Here is a 25,337-nt window from a genome sequence, read left to right as displayed (position 1 = left end):
GTCATCGAGGCCAACAGGACAGCAGAGCGAGCAGGCTGTCTCAGATGCCACTCCCAGCAAGGGATCAGCACCAAGGCATAGCACCCAAAAACGTAAACATAAGGCACCTTAGGCACATCACGGGTTTATCACTGGTGCTTTTGTGTTGGCCTGCAATGAGGTCATTATGAGTTGGTGTGATTTTTAACACCCTTGTCATTTTGTTTCATTAAGTTTCTTTGGCAGCAATATTAAATTCAGACATGTCACCATGGCTGAGGTCGCCTCTTTTGTTTTGCAGGTGGATGGTTTCCAATAGTGTAATGTGTGTTCTGTGGGATATTCAACTTTATTAACAAGGACTTTAGTTAATGTTCCTAACCAGGCAGATTTTGCACTTAGGTCTCAAATATGGAGCATACAGCTCAGGCTTGTGGTGGGCTAGCTGAATGTTCGTTTAAAGCCTCCCGGGTGTCCCTGCCTTCCTGGAGTATGCCCGGGTCAGCGCCTATGCCCTCAGCATTTCCCTGTGCATGCACATCCTCAGACTCACTGCTGGACTCATCGTGTGCAGCCGCAGCCAATGCGTCTACGTCTTCATCGCCTACAATGTCGCCCCTTTCCAACGCCAGATTGTGGAGAGCACAGCATGCAACCACTATCAGCGGCACACAATCTGGGGATACTGGAGTGCGCCCCCTGAATGGTCCAGGCATCAAAGCACACCTTGAGAAGACAAATGGCTCTCTCCACTACAGCCCTCGTGGAGGCGTGGCTCCTATTATACCACTGCTCAGCTTCTGTTGGATGGCGGAGGGGCGTCATGAGCCATCTTCTGAGGGGAATGCCCTTGTCACCCAGCAGCCATCCATCCAGCCGGGCTGGAGCACTGAAGTGCCCCAGGACCTGGGAGTGTCTGAGGATGTAGGCATCGTGGGAGCTGCCTGGGTACCTTGCACAGATTTGAAGAATCAGCACCCTGCAATCACACACTATCTGCACGTTCATAGAGTGGAATCCCTTCCTGTTGACGAAGGCACCGGGCTCACCTGCTGGCGCCTTGATGGCCACATGTGTACAGCCTATTGCACCCTGGACGCAGGGGAAGCCAGCAATGGCCACGAAGCCTCTGGCTCGCTGTGCCTGACTTGCCTGGTCCCAACAGCAGAGGATGAAGGCCAATGCACGCCTGAACAGAGCATCTGTAACCTGCTTGACACAAGTGTGGACAGCTGATTGGGAGACACCGCAAAGATCACCCACCGAGCCCTGGAAGGAGCCAGAGGCATAAAAGTGGAGGGCAACTGTGACCTTTAGAGCCACTGGCATGGGGTATCCACCCACACAGTTCATGAAGATCTCAGGCTCAATCATCTGACAGATATAGTTGACTGTCTCCCTTGAGAGACGGAGCCTCCTTCGGCACTGCACCTCAGACATATTGAGGTAGCAGCTTCGCTGCCTGTATACCTTGGCAGCAGGATAGTGGCATCTTCTGTGGCCCCTTCTGCCTTGGACTGTCTCTTGGCACTGCACCCCTTGTGCCTGCGCCTGACCTCCCAAAGGTGGCTCACCTGGAGGCTGAATGTGCACTCCTGGCCTCCTCTCCCTTCTAGCCCTCCCTTCCTCCTCAGAGGAGATGCCTCCAGTGGAGAGTTCAGCTCCCATTCCCAGGCTAAGGGAAGGCTTCCTGAAACATGCAGGCCCAAAAAGGTTCCCTCACTGCAGAGTGCTGACCTGAAGGTTGAGAGTCCAGACTAAGCAGCTGGTATGCGTTTTGAAGTATTGCAGATCACACAGGCAAGTATCAGTAACTTTGAAACATGAATATTTGACAGAGCACACTCACGACCCCACTGAGCCCTCTTATCCCGCCCATGGATGAGTTTTATACAAATGTGCCCTGCCCGTTGCGCCCGTGCGCCGACCTGAAGATTGCACAGGCAGTGAAAAATCGCAGTCGATTGGCGCCTCAAGGGCCTTAAGCGGCCCGTTAATTAATGGCGGGCATGCATTGGATATCATTGTGCGCCCACCCAACAAAATATCGCGAAGGCACGCGATGACGTCGAGACGCTCGGCCGAAGTCACCGCGCATCATTTTATGCGTACGCGTGCAGGGCCCGCCCCTGCACGCCAACGGGAAAATTCTGCCCAAAGTGAGTTTTCTCAACTTCAGTTCTTGCAGACAGCAGTTAGATGTTGGAGGCTTTTCACACTTGTGTTAGATCTTAAAATGCCTGTCCTTACACACAACCATCGCTCCTTTATACATATTTTTGAATACAAATTCCCATTGTTTCGCTATGTCTTTGGACTTTACCGCTCTAATAATAAAAATCTATCATAGTACCAATTTTACCAGTAACCTTTAGGGAAAGTAAACACATTGGGCAGAATATTACACTTGCTGGGCAGGCGCGCGCCCGACCCGAACAAGCGTAAAATGGCGCGCGATATTTCAGCTGGAGGGTGCACGCGGGAGTCAGGAGCCCGCTGACAATTAACAGGCCTATTAAGGCCATTAAAGCTCTAATTAAATGAAACTCTTCGCTGCCTGTCCAACCTTACAGATGTCGGGCAGGCGAAAAGGCCAAGCGGCCTTAGGATTTTTTGCGAAACCTCATCCACAGGCAGGATGAGATTTCGATCAGTGATTTAAAAAGAGTTAAAATTGTTCAAACTAATTTCTAACATGTCCCTGCTCATGTGACAGAGTGGGCTTTTGCCACCCCATTTTTTCCAATGGTTCCACTCCAGACTTCAGAGTGTTAGCCAATCCTGGCATTCAAGTCCCCAGGAAGGATGACATTTTCTTCTTTTGAGATGGCAGTGAGGACTTCATCAAGCTCAGAATAGAACTTTTCCTTAACATCTGCATCAGAGTGTAGAGTTGGGTCATGAACACTGATGGCAATGGCATATTGGTTTTGGCTAAACAGTAGGGGAAGCATCATGAGTCTTTCATTTACACACCTGGGGAGTTCTGGTAGCGTATCCAAGATCTATTCTGGATGGCAAAACCAACACTGTGGACTCAAGGGTTACTATCAGCCTTTCCTTTCCTGTAAAAGGTGAGTCCACTTGTTTGTTCCTTCAGCTGACCCTCCCCAGAAAGGTGGGTCTCACTGAGGGAGGCAATATCAGTTTGGAGTCTTGATAGCTCAAGTGGTACAATTGCAGTTTTTCTTTTCAGCCAGTCGCCCATGAGATTATCCATGAGTGTTCTAACATTCCAAGCTACAAAATTCAAAGTTTTCTTTCTTCGATTACAAAGCTGATGATCCTGCTACATACAGTTCCCCAGCCAGGAGAAAGTGGGACAGCGTATTTTTAGGGCACCTTTTCCAACCCTTCCCCATTTGGGGTGAGCAGAATGTATCCTGAAGAGGATTGCTCAGTCACAGGCTGGTGACCAAGAACGCCTGTATCCTAACACAGGTGTCCAAGAACCTCCACGCACCTATCACCTGTGCACTGATTCTTGACTAGGGGCTCCCAATTTCCACGCCCTGTCTCTGTCGCCAATCCTCCATTGCCACAGGAATTGGCAAATGAACCCTGGTAGAAGCCTGCACCTGACTTCATTTAACATGGGGACCTTAGGGTGGCATCATTGTCCACACAATCTTGACAGGTTGGTGGTCCAATTTCGGTAACATGTCAAACCATGCTGACCAAGACCACCTTGCCTGTTCTCCTGTTGAGGACTTTTTGGACCGCGCTTTGTCTGGCACCTACCCCCAACTTTGCCACTACACGCAGCCTAACCAGGAGCAAGGAGCTCCTAATGAAATTGCTCAAGGGATCATCCCTTCAAGGGATCATCCCTTCAAGGGATGCTCAAGGCTATCCACCACATCAAGGTGGCCATTCACAGAGCAACCCAAAAGTAATGCTAACATTGCATACTATTTGTCCACTAGAGATTAGGATCACGCCTTACATTTTTAAAAATACATTATAAAAGTTAATGCATTGATTACCAGCAATCCCAAGAACTGAATCTACTTAGCACTGATTCTGCAAAGATAAGACAAGCCGCTCCTCTCTGTGCCAATCAATCAGAGCAGATTTCTAACCTTTTCCTGACTTGGAAATATATCGCCATTCCCTCACTGTTGCTGGGTCAAAATCCTGGAACTCCCTCCCTAACAGCACTGTGGGTGTACCTACATGATATGGACTGCAGTGGTTCAAGAAGGCAGCTCACCATCACCTTCTCAAGGGCAACGGGGATTGGGCAATAAATACTAGCCCAGCCAGCGAAGCCCAAATCCCGTGAATGAATTTTTTAAAAATGCTATCGTGGCATGCATGAGTGGAACAGCAAATTAAAATGCATCCATAGCTTGAGTAAGAACACATGCTGCACCTTTCCAAGCATCATAAACTACATGCTCCTTTGCATTATTGATAAAGTATTTTCCAACTTCTATTATTTCCACCTAACTCCTTGGGCAGGATTTTCCCCCTGTCGGGGGGTGAAGTTGAATGGCGGGCGTGCACAGGTGCGTCTCCGATAAGCGCCCCCAATCGGGGGTGTGGCGTCATTTTATGTGGGTGGGCCAATTAAGGCCCGCCCAGCGCGACGTCTGCACGGAAGCGCTATGCGCTCCCTGTGTGGGCGGGGGGGGGGGGGGGTATCCCTAAATCGAGACTGTGCTCTTTCACGCATGTGCACAAAAGAGCACACTCATCTCCCTGAGGCTAAGTGCTGCCTCAGGGAGATCGGCTGTCCTGTGACAAATATTAAAAATAGAAAAAAAAGAAATTCCTGACATGTCCCCTCATGTGACACTGTCACATGAGTTGGGACATGTCCATAATTTTTACAAAAACTTTAATAAAAATATTTAAAACCGACATGAAACTTCATCCCACCCATGGATGAAGTTTCATGCTTTTTCTAATTCCCGCCGGGGCTCCTGGCCTGCCTGCTAACCTAAAGGCTGGACGGGCAGGTCCATTAATTAACTAAATGACTCTGTCAATGGCCTCAATTGGCCATTGACAGGTCAATGGGCGCACAGCTGGTTTTGCTGTGCCCCCGAACTCACCGCGCGTCATTTTACGCGTCGGCGAGTGGGTCCTGCCGACGGGAAAATCCTGCCCCTTATTTCACTAGTTAATTCTATTATTTGACTAAATCACATGGCTCAGGCATTAATTATATGGTCAATTTTTGTAAATAAGTTGCACTCATTTAACCATTTATCTGAATGACCCCTGTTTACATTACAATTTTGCATTCCATGGGTATTAAATGGATTCCAATTGACTGTGCTTTTCTTGCAGCAGTTATGTTTTTGCACCCAGCAGCAAAGTGGAAGTATTCGCTGCTGATTTCAAAGAAAGCTGCCCACAAAGATTTAGTGATCAATGTGACATGGATTTTACGCTTCCTGATGTTAATTTCATTCTGGCTTCCAACCATAGCATAACTTAACATCTAGCTAAAGTAATATATCAAGCAGGGTAGACAGCAAATCACATTGAAGACTTCTCACAGGCAACAAGCTAGGAAATAAAAAGCACTAATTATCTTTCACTTTTTAATCATTTTACAGAGAGCGAAATAAAGATTAGGACATGCACATGGGAATAAGGTATTCGCTGATATATCATAAATTTTAAGAAGAGTTAATCTTAATCTATGGAATTTTTAAAAATTGACATTCCATAAATATAAAATTAGTTTTTCAGGGCTGGAGAGGTGATTCAAAAGTAATTATGACTTAGCAAGTCATTAAAATCATAATTGCATCTTATTCAACAAAGCATAGCATTTTTAAAGGTTTTTACAGCAAAACTAATAACGTAAAAAGTGAAAGTTCACATCAATTCAAATGATTTCTAAGATTTCTATCTGAAGATCTCAACAGCGCACTCTGTGGAGTAGTGAGTCACTGACAGCAACTCCTGGATTTCTGCGCATGTGCAGACACCAGAAGTTTCTGTCAATTTCAGAGTATTGAAGGCAAATGCTGACAGGTTCACCATCATGACATCCACAAAATTCCAGCCATTCTACTTTTATCCTGATTTAATTCAGTTCATACTTCAAACAGTGTTAAATTATCAGTTTGCATGCTATTTACAGTATGTTATTTAAATTGACCTTGCTAGTTCTGCAGTCTATTTTCAATAGATTCCACAGTTCTTTAGTCATTTTTAAATCAGTTTCCCACATTTGAGACATTTTACCCCAAAGCAAGATTGTAGCAATTATTGCTGCTTCATTTACAGTAAAAAGAGATAGTATAAATTGGCAGATTTGCAGGTGTAGAGTAATGGGCATAAAATGTTAACAGCAAGGAGTAGAAAAATAAACTCCCACTGTGTGCTTACTTTGTCTTCCCACAGAATGTTACATTCAGGCAAAAGATTGCTAACGGATGTCCTTTGAAAGTGCTCCTTATGGAATAACCTGCATTGTCAGCTTCTGTTCAGTGACTTTTAGAAGAGTGAACCATGCATGACATAGAAATATTACACGTCGTGCATTAGTGATTTCCCAAGTGTTTGCATTGGGTAGTAATGTGCTGAGAAAGTGCTCTATATCAGTCCACACACGGTACTTGTCCGATGGTAAAAATGCTCTTGCTAGAAATTACATTAGCAATGAAAAATCCATTTAAAGTACATACCTTCCACCTGCTTTACAGACAGTGTATTGTATTTCAGAAACATTGGATTAATTTTTTATAAACATTTGCAGGGTGGCAGCTCAGTGGCCTTATAAATGCATAGATAGTGCACTATCTTACTTGGCCATATGTCATCATGAAAGCTCATTGAGGCTCCGTCAAAAGAAGTGCCACAGTATCAGACTTCTGACATGTTAAAGTATATTCATTACTGTTGAAATCTGATCACAAGCTGAAGTCTTCAACTTGTGTACTATCTTGAAGCTCCCTTTAGCATACAACTATAAGCTCTGTAATTTTCACTGATTGATTGAAACATGGTACTTGCCTTGTTTTATGATTGTCATGTTATGTTTTGATATGATTTGTTTTCCTGTACACTTGCAATGTCACTTATGCTACTTGATGCCCATGCCTTGAATCTAACTTGCCATTCATTCAGTGGATTTAAAGCATACAATGAGGGATGAAAGTTAGTAAATCCAGTGATAAACCACAAGCAAGGAGTATACACATGCTGTATTTCAAAATATATAAATTTATAACTTAAAAATGGAAGTTGGCACTTCACTGTTTGCAAATTGTATTTTAACCTTTAAATTAAATTAAATATTTTTGTAAGTCTTTGCAGTAGATCAATGGTGTTACATACTTTTTAACTGTTACTAAAAACTTTCTAGTATCAGAGACCATTGCTTTACCTGCGGCATTCTCCAAAAAGGTCATGGCCTTCAAAAGATCACCCATAAAGTCTCAAAGCTGCTTGTAGAAGTTGTGAAATTGTTAATAAAAACTTTGGGGTAGATTTTCAAGTGACCACTTTCATCAGGTGCTGAGTGAGCAACACAAGCCCAATAGAAGTGGTCTGAGGCTAGCACCATTTATATGGTTGGATTTTATTAGCATTCCATCAGCGGGCTGCTAACCGTTTTGGACCCGTCAGTCGGCAGGTCAGGATATCCAGTGGCTTCCGCACAGATCTCAGCTGGTTCAGATAAGTTATAGGGAAGGGAAGGGAAGCAATCCCAGGGGAGAGCTTGAAGGTTCAGTCATAGGAGGGGAGAGGGCAATTTTTCTGGGACCAGGAAGGGCATTAATACTGCTCTGGACTCAAAAACAATTTTTCATAAACCCTCTTAAAAAACTTATTTTGAACAGCCTGCAGCAGCTCACTTAAGGACTGTTATTTAGACTGCTCAATATCAACTACCAATGGGTGGAGCTTGTGCAAAATACCCTGTCCGATTGGTACTTCAATGTTGCATTAGGATCTTGCTGTCATCATACAGCCTCATTTTACAAGGACTAGTGAGGCTGCTGCCTGTTTCTGGCCAGCACCTGGGCCATTAACTTGAAAGCTGCATTTAAATGACACAGATGGATATCAGTGGGAAAGCGTGGTAGGCACTATGCTGCAATTTTGTTTGCATTGCCATCATTTTCCTCTCAAGTAGGGGGATGAAAATTGCCTCCCTCATTTTCATGTACAGTCAATATAAAACTGGAATATTTTCCCTTGGATTAAGAACCCAAAATTTGCCAAGTATTTCAAAAAATTGGAAACAAAAATGTTTTTAACCAACTTTCTTTGTATCTTTGTTTTCTATTAACAGGAATCCCATTGTTGAAGATAGTGTTTTCAGGGTATGAACATTTATCCCTCATCTCTGTTCCATTGCTCATCTATCATCCCACCCAGATTCTGCTAGGTGGCCTATTAGTTGGAACAGTGAAAAACTGGATGATCACTCGTCAAAAAGTAAGGCCTGCCAAGCCAAATAAGTAATCTGAAACAATTAGAACCATTTTTTGGCGAGGTTATTAAGTGATATATTTTTTGAGAAAAACTGCTGTAAACATTTACCTTCTTTTGCTTTGTTTTACTTTCTTGCAGTTTAGGTGGTTTAAATTCTCTTCTACTTGGTCTTATGTAACATACCCCAACTCTGATTACAGTTTTAGTCATTTTTTGAAACCTTTCTGTTTCCTCCCAAGTTTCATGGATTTCACGTACTGATTGGGGAATGATGTGATGTGCCTTAATTTTAGCACAATCAGCAGGAAGAATAGCCGGGAACTTGGCATATTTAGAGCTTAGAAGCAACAGAAGGGAAAAGTTCAGAGACAGATTGACCATAGCCAAAAAAATAGCAAATGACCAAAAAGATTGCCATATTGGAGACTAGGATCTAATCAGTAGTGCAGCATTTCAGACAGCTTTCATGTCAGGAGCCGGCTCCCACGCGATTCAACTTAAAATTTAAAGTGCTGGTGGCATGCATAAGACACACGTGCAGTTGTACGGTGGGGGGTTACTTATTGGTGGATCCTGCCATGAGCTGACAATGCAGCAAGTACAGGTGAGCTATAAAAGAGCCTCCTGGACAATCAGGGAGGCTGCATAACGGCCACAATATTCCTGCTCACTCTATCAAAACTTTGTCCCTTTTCTTGCTGCAACCTGTCATCACTCTCACCCCTCCTCAAACTTCTTCCCCCATCAATGCCCTTGTTGTTATTCTTCTGTGTCCTGGCACCACCTCACCCCCACCCCTCTCCGCTCCCCACTCCCATCACATCAAAGACTTTCAACTGCACACATGTCTGAGACCAGACACAGACCGGTCCCATAGTTTAGCGATGCCTCCCTGAAGATTCTCCTCCAGGTCATCAAGGAACGGTGGGAGGCACTCTTGCCCACAGACAGCAACAAAATACCCTCCTGCCTGACCAAGGGGGCCTGGATGGAGATCACAGAGGAGATGAGCAACTGTGGGGTCTATGAAAGAACCAGGATCCAGTGCAGGAAAAGGATGAATGACCTGTTCCATTCCATCATGGTAAGTGGCACAGTCATCTATTAACAAAGGGTCTCTTTTGGGGTCATCAAGTAATTTATCTTTTCAAGAGGGCAGCTAGGCCAGCCAGGTGAATACGTGAGTAGCCTCAGTACCGCTTGGCAATTGAGGCCAAAGCATATGGCAGTTTGGCTTCTGTGAGTGCTTGGATCCAACATACCACTGAGGGGCCAGTATGTGTGATGGGGATACATTGCATGCAATCCTACAGGAGATGCAGACCCATAATGCGAGAGAGTGGGCAAGGACCCTCAGTGGAGTGCCGGAATTGAGGCCGCTCACCCCTTCAGAGGAAGCGGCAATACAGATTGCAGGAGAGGAGGGAGGCTGAGCAATAGCATCAGCGAGGCTGGAATGGCCAGGCATAAGAGTGAGAATGTATCTAACCTGATGCTGGCACATGGGCACACACGGGTCACGCGATGAAATGTCATGTGCTCATAGACGATGCTGATCTTTAATGTGGTCGGTTTTTCTCTCCACTATAAGTCCTCACAACCCAAGCTTAAGCCACAGCAATGGCAGGAGCCTGAAGAGTCCACCTCTGAGGACAATGAGACCACTGACCCAGAGGATGCACTGTCACCTGCCTCTTCCACAACCTCACAGTACAGTTACACCCATGTGGGTCACAGAGGAGTCATGTTTAGAATCAGGAGCACAATCTGGTGAGCACATTGCACATGCATCCCAGCAGCTGATTGAGGATGTGAAGGCCGGATCCCTGACACTCGGAGGACTGCTGGGGACCAGGTCCCTGCTGACCCCCACACTAATGATGAGCCTCTAGATGTGGCCACAATAAGACTGCTTGACATACAGCAAAAGTTAGGGGAATGTGCGGCAGAGATGCCAGAGGTCATGCACAGCTTTGTATGCTGCCACGGAAAGCAACCCATATGTGCTCTGACCTGCATTCCAGCACTCTAGCAAGGCCTCCATACAGTAGTGCCTAGTTGAGATGGGGATGAGGCACCTTGACCTCCCTCCAGCTCCTTCTCAGGGAGGTACTATCACTGACAGAGAGGGAGCAGGAGCATGTGTCTGCCATCCCAGGAGCTTCCTCTCAGAGCATCACCAGGGTGAGCACCCTCTCCTCCGCCATTGACCCCCATTGCCTGCAGTAGGCAGGGCCTAGGAGAATGCTCCAACACCAGTGCAGGAGCCCCCCAAAGGCCTTGGACCTCCAGAAATGCAGTCATCACCACAGTCATCAAAGGCAAAAGCAACAGCTTACCAAGCAGACTGTATCCAACTCAGCTGCTAGTGTTGGGGCTGCACCAAGATGTAGTGGCCATAAGAGAAAGCTTTAGACTTTATGAGAGCACAAAGGTAATATGGGTGTTCTAAAAAAGTTCAATTTATCACATGTGAATATTGCACATTATATTGGTTTCACTTTATTCATGTGTGCAATATCGTCGTTTCTTGGGACTAGCTCAGTCAGAGATCTAAGTGTACTAGCACACCTCATGTTGGTACACTTTGATGACTACAGAGGAGTTAGGGACATTTTCTTCATTGGGGGGAAATGATGTGTGTTTGTTTGTTCAGCATTTATTGAATGCTCATGTTAGTCTCTAGTTTTCCGCTCGCAACTCTGTTGGAGGCATGAGTTGCATTGAATCGTTTTTCCACTGTGTTGTGGGGATGTCTCACTGATGTCATTGACCAAGCCCAGGTCCTTGTCACCCAGGATCCAACCGTCAACCTGGGCCAGAGCCTTAAAAAACTCTGGGACCTTTGAATTGAACAAAATATATGAGTCATGAGAACTCGCTGGAAAACGAGCACAGCCTGGCAAGATTCTTTGCCTTCTGGTGCAGACCAGTTGCACATTCAAAGAGTAAAAACCCTTGTGATTCACATATACTGCTGGCTGGTCCCAGGGAGCTCTAATGGCCACATGAGTGCAGTTGATAACCCTTTGCATTCTAGGGAAACGAGCGATGGCCTCGAAGCCCAATGTCCTTGCTGCCTGGCTGTCTTCATCAGTGGAGCAATTGATGAATTCATTCATACAATGGAAGAGGGCATTGGTCACCTCCTTTATGCACCTAAGTGTGACAGCCTGTGAAATGCCACACATGTCACCAGTGGAACCCTGGAAACAGCTGTTGGTGAAAAGAGTGAGTGCCACAGTCACCTTGAGGCCCACTGGCATGGGGTTCCCACCAAATCCATGTGGCTGCAGGCCTTGCTGCACGATCCCACGTATCTCTGTGACTGCTTCCTGGGACAGCCTTAGCCATCTCTGGCATTGCCTTTCAGACATTTGCAGATAATTCTCGTCCTGAAGATGAGGTAATGCACCAGTGCCTGTCTTCTACAATACCTTCCCTGGATGCCTGCCTCCTGACCAGTCTTGACCTCTGATACTGCCTGTTGCTGGCTTTGCAGCCTCAGCGACAGCCCTTCTTTGTCACATCCTCTCCTCCTGCTCCAGAGAATGCAAGAATATTGAGTGTACCAAACCCATAGTGAATCTATCGAGTTAACTGTGTGAAGAAGGCTATGATATGAGCACCTCTGTGTTCATAGCTTTCATCCATGCATCTGCAGAACAATGCAATTTTCAAATTCTGCTATGGGCCACACCTAAAACCCCTCCCCACTTGGACTTGGATTTCTGCCAGCTTCACCATCAATTCGCAGCAATGGCCTGCAACAGAACAATTAACCGCCCTCCACCTGAAACCCATCATTTTCCAGATTGAGCCCATCATCCTTGACCTTCCGAACATAACTGTGTGCTTTCCTTCTGCCACCCTTGAACCACCCACCATCACCCTTGACCCTGTGACAGTGACAGTGGTCTCTGTCCCTTGACCCTACCCCCGTCACCATTAACATTCCTCCTCTGATCCAAGACTCTATCCCCATATCACCCTTGATGTGTCCATGCAATCCCTTGACTCTGCCTCTGAGACCATCCTTTTTCCCTACTTCTGACTAGCCCTGCCCTCATACTGCATTGACCCCCCCCTCCCCCATTATTGTGGACCCATGACAGACACCGTCCTCATGTCAACACCCAGGACCTGACAATGGACAGTAGAGTAACTGTACTTTAGACCCATCATTTTGCATTTCTTTACTGATTTCCCCCTCCTAGTACACTTCAACAGCCAGACACCACCCCCCCCCACCTCCAACCGACTACTTTCTGTTCCCTTCGACGGCCCAACCCAACTTCAATCCCTCACCTCCACTCACTCCCGATTCACCCTTGCCTCTCCTGACCCTCCAGCCAAACTGGCAGTCTCCTGCTTCCCCACAGATTTCTACAAAAACAGCCACTCATCTCGATCAAAATGAACAAACTCAACTGGTGCATGCCACCTTTAAACAATCGTGAAACCGGTGCTACGAGTTCCCCATGCATTACTGACTTATTCTTGAAGATAGGACTTAATTTGAAAAATGTTTTAAGATAATGAGTATTCGTGGAATGTAAACTTATTGAAAATAGGAAGCCACCGCCAGACAAGGTGAGGCTGGACCTGCTTTTGCAATGCCATTGTCTTAATCCCTGCATCTCAACATGCTATCAGGAAATCAAGATTTTAGCTCCTGCCTATTTAAGTCAACTGCCCGCCATGATTCCCACTCTTACAGGCTCCATTAAATACCATCCTAAAAGTGATGAAGAATTGTTCATAAGACAATAACCTTTTTCACGTTTTCAAACCAGAATTGTGAAATAAGTGCTCTAAGATTCTCTCCAGATATGACAGTAATAATCAAATCTTAAGGTGACTTGGGCATAATTGAATTTGAAAATTATCAGTGGGAACAAAAATATTTGGCATGTGAAAGTAAACCGAGTTTTTTGGAAGCAGCTTTAGAATTGAGTAGATTCAAGAGTTCCATTTGAAGTCAGAACAAATAATGAACTCGGGAAAAATTTGGTTAAATTTGAAAAACATGAAGAAACTATGTTCAAAGAATTGAAACATGCACAGGAGTGGCCTGAGATTTACTTTCCTTTACAAATTTGTGGTAAGTTTAAAACTAACTTGATTAGTAGTTTTATTAATCTGTGAGCATTTGATTTGATTATGTGATATAGTACAGTGAAATCCATGCTACATAATCTCTTGGATCAAATCAGCTATCTAAATTCAAACATACATTAAAGTAATTACACCTTAATTTCCAAAGTGCACTACTATACTTGTTATTCTGCACACTATTTCTTAAACAACCTTTAATTTATCAAGGAACTTCCCAGACTTCTAAAATTTGAATATTTAAAGGAAGAAAGAAAGATACAATTATTAAGAACTTTTCATGACCACAGGATGCCCCGAAGCACTTTACAGCCATATCAGATACTTTTGAAGTGCAGTCACTGTTGGAATGTAGGAACATATTTGACTGTTGCCTCCTTATGCTTAGCTTTGAACTCTAGCAACACCTTAATCTTAATTTTAGACTAGTCCAAAATGTTGTGTATTTGCTTATGCACAACTGAGTAAAACTGCTACAATCTTACGTCTTTTGTCAATAAGTCAATGCTAGTGGAAGTTTACTTTTATTCTGAATGTAGCCTAGGAAGCTTTTTATCATACATGCCTTGCTGAAACTTTTGTTGCAACTATTTTTATTACTTTTCAGTAATAACATTAGCAAGTTGGTGCATCAATACATTGCGCCCCAAATTGTGAGGTTGCAAATAAGCATGTGTATTCCTCACACAGCAAAATTTCTGAATTTAGTTGTATTAAAAGAGGAAAATGCAGAGCTGAGGTGGAATTTTCATAGAAATCATCAAAACTAATGGCTGTCTCTGCGCTACCCAACCTAATCCCATTTTCCAGCTTTTGCTCCAATGCACTGAGGCTTTCTGCCTCTACTTACCTTTCAGACAGAGAGTTCCAGGCTCCCATCACCTTCTAGGTGAAAAAAAATATCCTGAACACCCCTCTGATCCTTCTCTCAGGTAAATCTCCCCTCAACCTCTACTGTTCCAAAGTGAACAACCCTAGATGTTCAACATTGCCTTATACCTAAAATATTCCAGTCCAGGCAATATCCTCATAAATCCCCTCTGTGCCCTCTTTAGTGCGATCACATTCTCCTGTAATGTAGTCCTGTACATTGTACCCCAGCTGTTGCCTAACTACTGTTTTATACAGTATTGGCAAAATCTTCCTGCTCTTACTTTATTAGCCAAGCCATAGAATTTATCTCATAAACCCTCTAAGCTCCCTTATCTACCTGTCCTCTTTCAGGGATCTGTGGGCATGCACTCCATGGTCCCTCTCTTGCTCTATACTTCACAGTATCGTACCATTTTTTGTGTGTTCCCTTGCCTTTTTTGCACTCCCAAAATCAATACTTCACACCTCTTTGGATTGAATTCCATTTGCCACTTTTCTGCCCACCTGACCAGTCTATTGATATCTTCCTGCTTTCCGCAGCTTTCTTCCTCATTCTTAACCAAATGGTCAATTGTTATACCATCTGCAGGCTCCTTAATCATGCTCCTAACATTTAAGCCTAAATCATTAATACATTCCATGAAAAGCAAGGAATCTAGTACTAAACCATCCAGACTCTCACTGGCAACAACCTTTCAGTCACAAAAAACCTCTTAAACATTACGCTTTGCTTCCTGCCTACTGAGTCACATTCCCTTGGATCCCTTGGACTTTTACTGTACTTTTCTGGCCAGTCTGCCATGTGGGACCTTGTCAAAAGCCTTGCTAGAACCCATGTATACATCAAACACACTACCCGCATCGATCCTACTTGTTAATTCCTCAAAAAATTTAGTCAAGTTAGTCAGACGTGACCATCCCTTAACAGATCCATGCTGACTGTCCTTGATAAATTCATGCCTTTCTAAATGACGTTCAATACTGTACCTCAGAATTTATTTCAATTATTTGTCCACTTCAGAGGTTAGGCTGATTAGCCTTTAATTACAGTTTATCTCTTTCTTTTTAACAATGATAGACATTCACAATCCTTTGACACCATTCGTCTAGCCAGAAAGCATTGGAAAATGATGGTCAGACCCTCCACCATTTCCTCCCTTGCTTCTCTTAATGCCCTAGGATGCATTTCATCTGGGCCTAGTGATTTATCTACTTTCAAAGATGCTAAACTCCTTAACATTTCCTCTCTCCTATCTTTAATCCATCCAATATTTCGCACCCCTTCTCTTTTGCAATGTCTGCACTATTCCCCTCTTTTGTGAAGATGGAAAGTATTCATTAAGAACCATGCATGTCTTCTGCCATATCCTAATCTGTATGCTCCTTGACAACCAGGGCTCTAAATTTGGGGGTCTTACCTTTTTTCTTTGTGGGAACTCACTTGTTCTAAATCCTCACCATCATCTCCTTGAATGCCTCCCACTGCTTTTAGCTTCAAGTAGATGTTTCCAGTCCACATTTGCTCAGTCACACCTCAGCACAGTAAAACTGGCCTTTCCCCAATTGAAAACTTTTACTCCTGATCTACCTTCATCCTTTTCCATAATTACACTAAATCAAACTGAATTATGAACAATACTGCCAAAATGTACCCTCGTTGATACCCTTTCACCTGCCCAGGTGCATTCCCTAAAACTCAGTCCAGAATTTCCCCTTTTCCTGATTTCCTGAAGGCATTTTAAGAATTTTGAATTCCCTTTACCCTACACACTGATTTTGTCCTGGGTAATATTAGAGTAGTTGAAGTTAATATTAGAACTGCCCTATTGTTTCAGAACTTCTCAGAACCTTACATATCTGCTCTTCTATCTCCTTCTGACTGTTTGGGAATCTATAGTACACTCCCAGCCATTTGATTACTCTTTTTTTGTTCCTCACTTCAACCCACATGGCTTCATTTAACAATCCTTCTAGCACGTCATCTATTCTCACAATGGTGATTGTTTCTTCAACCAGTATTGCAATCCCCTCCTTTCTTAATTCCCCTCTATCTCATCTGGAAACCCTGTAGTGCTATTTTGAACATAGCAAATTAGATAAATACACAGTTAATCTGGTTTGATTGCGGAAGAAATGTTGGCCAAGACACCAGCAGACCTCCCTATTCTTCTTCAAATAATTCTGTGGAAACTTTTATATGCCTCAAAGACAGGTGAGACCTCAGTGACATCTCATTCATAGCATTTCCAGCAACAGAACTCTCCCTCAGTACACTACTGAAGTGTCAACCTAGATTATGTACTCAAGTTCTGGGGCGAAGAACTGACAACCTTCAGACAGAAAGACTAGAATGCTATCAATATGACAGTCCCCAAACTCCAAAGAGTATTTCATGTCACACTGATGGGAGATTCTCTGTTTTCCAAATTAGCCATCTTGCGGTCATCTTCCACAGCAGTATCAATTTAATATCAGCAAGTCCTGAATTATAGGCAGTTTCTTTCTCAGTTGGAACTGGGTTGATATTGCTCAAAATAATTTCAATTGAGACCCTTATAGCTGTCTTAGGGAAGACTTTCATCTCACCAGTGAACCTCTACACTTCCCCCAAACATTTTTAAAAGGTAAAACAAAGATAACAAGTTGGAAAACCTATGACTTCCATATAATTACTTTCATTGCTTAAAAGGAAGTTAGAAGTCATTGTCGTGGTCCTCATGACAAACTCCATTCTCTTGTCTGACTCCATCCTCCTTCCTGACAAATGTCTGATGTTGAACCAGATTGTTCAGCAATTTTGCATTATGTTTGATCTGAAATGAACTTTCTACAACATATCTATGCTATCACTAAGACCACCTATTTCCAACTCTGTAACATGACCTGACTCCACCCTTGCCTTAGCTAATCTGCTGCTGGAACCTTCATCCATACCTTATATGCCTCTAGACTTGATTATTCCAATGCACTTCTGGTCAGTATCACATGTTCTACCCTCTGTAAACTTGAAGCCATTCAAAACTCTGCTGTCCGTGTCCTAACTCAAACCAAGTTCCATTCCCTGATCTCCCCTGTGCTCACTGATCTACACAGACTCCTTTTTTTTAATCCATATATGGGATGTGGGCATCGCTGGTGAGGCCAGCATTTATTGCCCATCCTTAATTGCTCTTGAGAAGCTGGTGGTGAGCTGTCTTCTTGAACCGCTGCAGTCCATGTGGCATGGGTACACCCACAGTGCTGTTAGGAAGGGAGTTCCAGGATTTTGACCCAGCGACAGTGAAGGAACAGTGGTATATTTCCAGGTCAGGTTGGTGAGTGGCTTGGAGGGGAACTTCCAGGTAATGGTGTGCCCATGTATCTGCTGCCCTGTCCTTCTAGACGGTAGCGGTCATGGGTTTGGCAGGTGCTGCTTAAGGAGCCTTGGTGAGTTTATGCCGTGCATCTTATAGATGGTACATACTGCTGCCACTGTTCAGTGAATGTTTGTGGAAGGGGTGCCAATCAAGCGGCTGCTTTGTCCTGAATGGTATCAAGCTGCTTGAGTGTTGTTGGAGCTGCGGTCATCCAGACAAGTGGAGAGTATTCCATCACACTCCTGACTTGTGCCTTGTAGATGGTGGACAGGCTTTGAGGAGTTGGGATGTGAGTTACTTTCCAGAGAATCCTAGCCTCTGACCTGCCCTTGTAGCCACAGTATTTATGTGGCTAGTCCAGTTTAGTTTCTGGTCAACAGTTATCCCCAGGATGATGATAGTGGGGGATTCAGCGATGGTAATGCCATTGAATGTCATGGGGCAATAGTCAGATTCTCTCTTGTTGGAGATCGTCATTGCCTGGCACTTGTGTGGCATGGATGTTACTTGCCTCCTGTCAGCCCAAGCCTGGATATTATGCAGGTCTTGCTGCATTTGGACTGCTTCAATATCTGAGGAGTCGCGAATGGTGTGGAACATTGTGCCATCATCAGCGAACATTCCCACTTCTGACCTTATGATGGAAGGAAGGTCATTTATGAAGCAGCTAATTGGGCCAGGACACTACCCTGAGGAACTCCTGCAGTGATGTCCTGGAACTGAGATGATTGACTTCCAACAACCACAACCATCTTCCTTTATGCTAGGTATGACTCCAGCCAGCAGAGTTTTCCCCCTGATTCCCATTGACTCCAGTTTTGCTAAGGCTCCTTGATGCCACACTCGGTCAAATGTTGCCTTGATATCAAGAGCAGTCACTCTCACCTCACCTCACTCCTGCTCAAGGAACACCTTGATTTTACAATTCTTATTCTTGTTTTCAATTCCCTCCATAGATTCACCCCATCCCTATCCTCCAGTCGTCTCCTCCAACCCTACAACCTAGATCTTTACACTTACACCAGTTGTAGCTTCTTGAGCATTCCCAATTTTCATCAGTCTACCATTGGAAGTCATGCCTTCAGCTCCCTAGACTCTAAGCTCTGATATTCCTTCCCTAAATCTCTCTGCCTCTCTACCTCTCTGCCCTCCATTAAGACATTCCGTAAAACCTACTACTTTCACCAAGCTTTTGATTATCTGATCTAATGGGCAGAATATTACGCTCATCGTGCAGGCGTACACCCAAGCGTAAAATGACGCCGGGCGTGCGTCCTGATGTCATCACACAGTCTCGCAATATTTCATTCAGCAGGCACGCGCCGGAGTCGGCTGCGCGCCTGCAGATGATTAAAAGGCCTATTAAGGCCATTAACAATCTAATTAAATTCAAATTTACGCTGCCTGTCCAACCTAACGGCTGCGGGCAGACGAAAAGGCCAAACTGTCTTTACATTTTTTAAGGAAACCTCATCCGCTTGTGGATGAGGTTTCCTAAAGCAAATAAACACTAAATAAAAACTTTGTTTTTGAATTAAAAACATGTCCCAGCTCATGTGACAGAGTCACATGAGGGGACATGTTTTATTAAGTTTTTATTTTTACACAGCGCTTCAATCTCCCTGAGGGAGCTCCGTGCCTCAGGGATATTGAAGCGCTTTTTCTCGCACATGAGCGAACTGCGTGCTCGGCCCGGCTCCCCATCCTCCCCCCGCCCACACAGGCCACGCTCAGCGCTGCTGCTCGCGATCCACGCAGGGCGAGCCTTAATTGGCCCGACCGCATAAAATCGCGGTGCAGAGCCGATCGCAGGTGGCAGTCAGCTTCCTAACCAACCCTGCCAAGCACCCCCGCCAAGGGCAAAATCCTGCCCAATATCTTCTGTGGCTCACTCTCTTAATTATGTTCCATGGACCTCCTGTGAAGCGCTTTGGAATGCTAAGTTAAAGGCAAGTTATTGTTAACTGCACAATCGAAGAAATTCTGGAATTTCCAATAACAAATTTTAAAAGAAAAGATTGCCACTGTGGCTGACCATAATATAAAAACTTATCAGGCATTTCCATTGTGAAATATATACCACGCTGATTTTCTGTTTGGTTTAAAATTAAAGAAATAATAATTTTTTCTTTTACAGGCTCTACAGCTCACAAGACAATCAAAGATACCTGTATAACATCAATGGAATCTTTTATTTTGTATGAATGCATATATGTCATGCAATGAAAAGTATATGTAGAACCTCAGCAAACCGTTCGAGTGATGATTTATGTTTAAGCATTTTATGTATGTATCTATTTTATTCTGAAGATGTTCATGATTAAGTGCCTTAAGAGTACAGCTGACACTTTTAGTTTGATTTTCTTTTTATGTAAGAATTATTTGTTGAATAAGAGCAGAAGACTGCAGCAAATTATTCAAGGTGTATGAATAATTTTTCTTTTAGCAACGAAAATTACTAAATCAACACATGGGATAATTAACAATTGTACCATCTGGGTTTTGAAATGCTGTTCAGCTATCAAAAAAAGTGTTTTCTTTCATATTTCTGACCTATTTTTCTTAAAACGAAACAAATGTTACATTGGTATTTGCCCCCTTAGGCTTTACATATAATGTTACAACATTAGCTGCCCTCCTTTTGTGTTAAATTCACAAAGCTTTTGCCTTTTGTCCCATGAGGATTCCCCATAGTATGTCTAAGTGCTGTTGTGGTGGATAAAGGGCAGAAATTAACTCTGTTAGTGTCTGCTCCCATTAAAACCATAATGCTTGACATTAATCGAATTGAGGAATGGTGGCTATTTTTAAGTAATTTCTTGCTGGATTGAGGGTAGGCAAGACAACTGATAGAAGTTCTCCAATCAAATTGCATCAGTACCCTTCAGTCAGTCAAACTATCATATTCAGATAAGGCAAAATTACATTCCAAATAGACATTATTATTGAACAGTTATTGAATGTGGGAAACACTAAATATTTCATTCAGTGGTGTAACCTACTACAAACTATTTGCTGGAAGCTGTTCTTTGAATGTATTAATGTAATTCTATATTCTATAATGATATAACTGAATCTTAAAATTCAATGAATCAAAATTGTGTGCGGATGAGTTGCAGTAATTCATAGCTGCAAACTGCCCAATATCAGTTCCTTTGTTATCAACTATTAGAAAGCACCCAAAATTCTATTCCATTTTATGCTACCAAACTCGTATCCTATGAGGACCTGCATAATTTTATGTCACAAGCATTTATTTTGACATGGTGTGCCATCTGTAGCACTGGTAAAGGCTAATAAAAATGTTTATTTTTATATATTATTGTTTTATATATATATGTGTTTGTGTATGTATACACGTGCATATAAAGAGCGCTTCAGTCTCAGAACTCAGATAACTAAATCCATTTGACCTCCAAAGACACAATGTGCGATTAAAATGGACACTTCAGTTGGATTACTACTTTGCATCCTTCATAAATTCAGTCACAGTTCCTTTGGACAGTATTGTGTTCATCTATTAAATGCAGTAAAGGGATTTTTTTTTAAATACACCATAAATTTTGGAGCATAATCCTTGAAATAATGAGACCATTAGTAACTTACAATTAGTAATACAGCTGTGTAGACCAAACTCTTACTTTCATCAGGCTTTGCTCGTGTTTAAGTCACTGGCTATCAGCTGTTTATTCATTGTTCTTTACTGAGCTGCTTTCATACCATGTAATTGTCTCTAACATTTTGCTTTTAGTTGCTTCTGGACAAAATAGGACCTTGGTGCAGTATCTGAGTCTTTTTAGAGTTATGTAAGATTTTGAATGCTATTGGTTGTGGGCCATTATTATTAATGTTTTAATGTGTTATTAACCTGAACAAATGTCTAGAAATACATTATTGTTAGGACCGGTTTATTTTGTGTTTATTTTACAAGTATATTGTTGTCTAGTGGCAGTTTTTATTTTTGCAAGATTCATCAATAAAGAGTCATTGTGTACATATTCCCACTTTGTATTTCTTTTTGATGAGATTAACTATTACATTCATTAGAATTTTCAGCAGGCTTCAGAACCCCAACGTCTGAACCAAATGGGGGTTCCCTAGCCCGCACTTGCCGAGAGCCAGACCAGTGAGGTATTTTCCCAGGCCACCTCCAGGCTCACCATCCCATTAAGATGGTAGACGGGCTGCCGCCCACTTCCATTCCTACCAACACAGGACCGGGAATATTCAGCCATAATTTAATTTTATTGTTTTAGGTGAAATTTGTCATTTTTAGCTTTTTGCTATTATGTAATTTTAAGTTCGTTAATGAATTAACCTCTAATATCCATCTCAATTTTAAACTTTTAGTCAGGCCTCTCTTAAAACCTTATTGAAATGTTTTACAAAGCTTCATTTATGAGCTACTTAAAGTATTTATTGCAAAAACTATAGTTGATAGAGTACAAAAGCAAAATACTGCAAATGCTGGAAATTTGAAATAAAAACAGAAAATGCTGAAAATACTCAACAGGCCTGGAAGCATCTGTGGAGAGAGAAGCAGAGTTAACATTTCTGTGACCTTCATTGGAACTGAGCAAAATTAGAAATGTAATAGGTTTTGAGCAGGTGAAAGTGGGAGGGTGGAAAGAAGAACTAAAGGAAAGGTCTGTATTAGGGTTGAGAGCAGGAGAGCTTACATGACAAAGGCAACATGGTACAAAGCCAAAGCGAGTGGTAAATGGACAAGTCAAGAAACGAGATATTTGAGGATGAGGTGTGCATGGCAGAATAGAAGCCATCCAAACTCAAAGGAATTAAGCATGAAACGAGAAAAAAAACAAACCCGCAGACAAGGCAATAAAACAAAATGGGGGAAGAGATTATGACCTAAAATTGTTGCACTTAATGTTGAGTCCAGAGACTGTAAATGACCCAGTGGAAAGATGAGGTATTGCTCCTCGAGTTTGTGTTGAGCTTCTTTGGAACGCTGTAGCCGGTCAAGGACGCAAAGATTAGAGTGAGACCAAGATGGAGATTGAAATAAAAGGCAATAAGAAACTCAGGGTCATACTTGTGGACTGAACAGAGGTGTCCTGCAAAGCACCCAGACTGCATTTGGTCTCCCCAATGTAGAAGAGACCACATTATGAGCAGCAAATGCAGTATGTAACAGGGCTAAGACCTCGCACTATATTTTTATAAAACATTTTTTATAGATATATATCCTCATGGCTAATATCTAAAATTTTAGATCGAGACAATGACATTTTGAATCAGCTGAAGCTCTGTCTGCCTCTGACATTCAAACCATAGGAGCTAATCTGGCAATATCAGAGAAATTAGCGCCATGTTATCACTGAAGAGATGCTAACAACCCCTATGTGAGCAGAGACCAAATTCAAAGGGAACTATATCAAGGCCATCTGTATTTCAGAACCCAGGCTGGCCAACTGGAGTCTACTAGTCTGCTAGGACAAAGAGCCCTGCAACTATCCTTTCAAATTCTTAATGGTTGGAACATTAACAATCTCAGAAAACCAGACAAAGGGATACACACCCTTTGTCAAAGCCAAAGTGGAGAAGTGGGAGTCACGTGACATGACCCCGCCCCAACCCCGGCTAGCTGGCGGAATATTGCCTTGTGGAGCTGCAAAGCTCAGTCTGCCATCTTTCCATATACCAGGCAGCAGCACAGAAAAGGGGTTCTGTCCAGGTTTGAATGCCTGGTCCCCTGCTACAGTCTTTCTCCTGGAACTTCTGTACCATTGCTTACAAGACTGATTCATCTCCTTGTGCCCACCTCATCATGGTAGTCAACTCTACTGGAAAAGTGAATTATCCAGCATCAGTTGAGCCTGCCAACTCCTGTGAAGGAATACGCCATTGGACTTTGATTCTGAACTCTGGACACATGTGAAACAATAATTATTTTCTGTGGTCTTTGCCCTGTAAAATCTTTCTTTCTCTATCCCCCTCTTTTATTGTATGAGTGAAAAGGAGGCCATGTTGCTACCCTCCTCCCACACTTGAGTGTGTGCAAATAAACTAACCCTCTGAGTTCATCCAATCAGGAGTTTGCTGTGGGGTTATTAATAGAAATTGAATTACACCAAAACTGAGAGGTTGGGAAATATATCACCACATATAAAAGGGGAAGGAAATCAAACACACCTCCCTGTTTACAGATGGGTGGTGAGGGGAGAAATCAAGCCTGTTTAAATTAAACTCCCTCATGTCTGTAACCAATATATTAAACAGAAAGAAGCACAAGTAAGCCATTATTTCACTTGGAAGGAGTGTTTGGGTCCTTGACATTGAAAAGGGAGGAACTAAAAGGGCAGATGATGCACTGCCACACTTGCATGGGAAGGTGCCATGGGAAAGGGAGGGGGTGTTGTGGGTGACTGAAAGTGTACCAGGGTGTTGTGGAGGGAATGGTCCCTTCAGGATGCTGAAAGGGGAGAGGAGGGGATGATGTGCTTGGTGTTGGCTGGAGGCGACAGAAATGGCAGAGAATGATCCATTGAATGCAGAGGATGGGATGGAAGGTGAGGACAAGAGGAACCCCAATGTGGCTGTGGGAATGAGGAGAAGGGGTGAGAGCAGAAGTATGAAATAGAAAGGTTGAATGAGTACATTTGTTGCAAAATATTAATTTAAAACCTAATTTACCATTTAACAGGAAAAAAAGATAAAAAGGCAGAATTTTATGCTCCCCAGCCGGCGGGATTGCAGGCCTGGGTGGGGGGGGTGGGGGGGGTGGGGGGGGGGGGCGCGATGGGCCATAAAATTCCTTGGATGGCCTTCCCACCAGGCTCCTGCCAACCCCGACCTCTCTGCAATTTTATGGTGAGACAGTCAAGGCCGCCTGCCCTTTCCCCAATTGAGGCCCTGAAATGGCCAATTAATGACCACTTAAGGGTCATTCCCTGCCCAGCCCCAAGGAGGAATTCAGGAGAAGGGAGGAAGCCTGGAAAGTGACCCTGCTCAAGCCTTGGGCAAGAAATGGGGGGCAACGCCATCAACAGCGTTCTTTCAACATCGGGCACCCCCCAACAAGGTTTCTCCTGTGGCTGCTCCCTTCCTCACTGGCCTCTCCGCCAACAACCCCACCCCTTTCTGCCCAACCCCTCCCCCCCACACAAAAGGCCTCACCTCCCCTCCCTCTCCTGAATTACCCAAACTTACCTGGTCCTGGACTCTGGGGACTGCTTGCAGGCCCAGTCCTGTTCACTGCAGCTTCTGGCGCTGCAGGGACTAAATTGGCCAGCAGCTGTCTGAGGCAGGATTTCCTCCCGAGTGAGGGGCAGGAGCCTCTGGCCAAAGTCTCAACAGGGATGGGTTCACCGCCAACTGTCCCGATGGTAGGAAGGGAACCCCGCCATCCTAAAAATCCTGGCCTAAGAAAATAAGATATAAATTTTACATTTAATTTATAGCTCTTAACAATTATCACTTAATTAAAAAGGATACTTATACTCAGATTTAACTTTGTGTGAGTTTAATGTGCAATGAATGTGCAAATCTAACAATCTTTAAAGTAACGGGCAAACTAAGCGTGAGAAGATGCTTGTGCAAAAGCAAATGCCAAGTGGCGTAAATAAACCCCAAAAATGTTGAAGATTC

General features: G+C 43.5%; 1 protein-coding gene across 4 annotated transcripts in view; it reads left to right on the top strand.

Moving 5' to 3' along the window:
• slc10a7 (solute carrier family 10 member 7) overlaps nt 1-21,726 on the top strand; it is a 338,969-nt gene extending 317,243 nt beyond the window's left edge. For 2 of the 4 annotated variants that reach the window (XR_013576473.1, XR_013576471.1), the window contains 3 exons: nt 8,243-8,388; nt 18,251-18,496; nt 19,867-21,726. Coding sequence is in view for 1 of the 4 variants with exons in the window: in XM_078541098.1 (XP_078397224.1) it covers nt 8,243-8,388; nt 19,867-19,905 (185 nt within the window). In the remaining 3 variants the exon portion in view is untranslated. The remainder of the gene's footprint in view (nt 1-8,242; nt 8,389-18,250; nt 18,497-19,866) is intronic. The other 2 variants (XR_013576474.1, XM_078541098.1) reach the window with 1 other exon arrangement.
• Nucleotides 21,727-25,337: the final 3,611 nt, after the last annotated feature.

Source organism: Cetorhinus maximus, chromosome 1, assembly GCF_964194155.1.
Source record: "Cetorhinus maximus chromosome 1, sCetMax3.hap1.1, whole genome shotgun sequence".
NCBI lineage: Eukaryota > Metazoa > Chordata > Chondrichthyes > Lamniformes > Cetorhinidae > Cetorhinus > Cetorhinus maximus.
The sequence above is the reverse complement of the archived record's forward strand: the minus strand, read 5'-3'. Positions and strand labels throughout refer to the sequence as shown.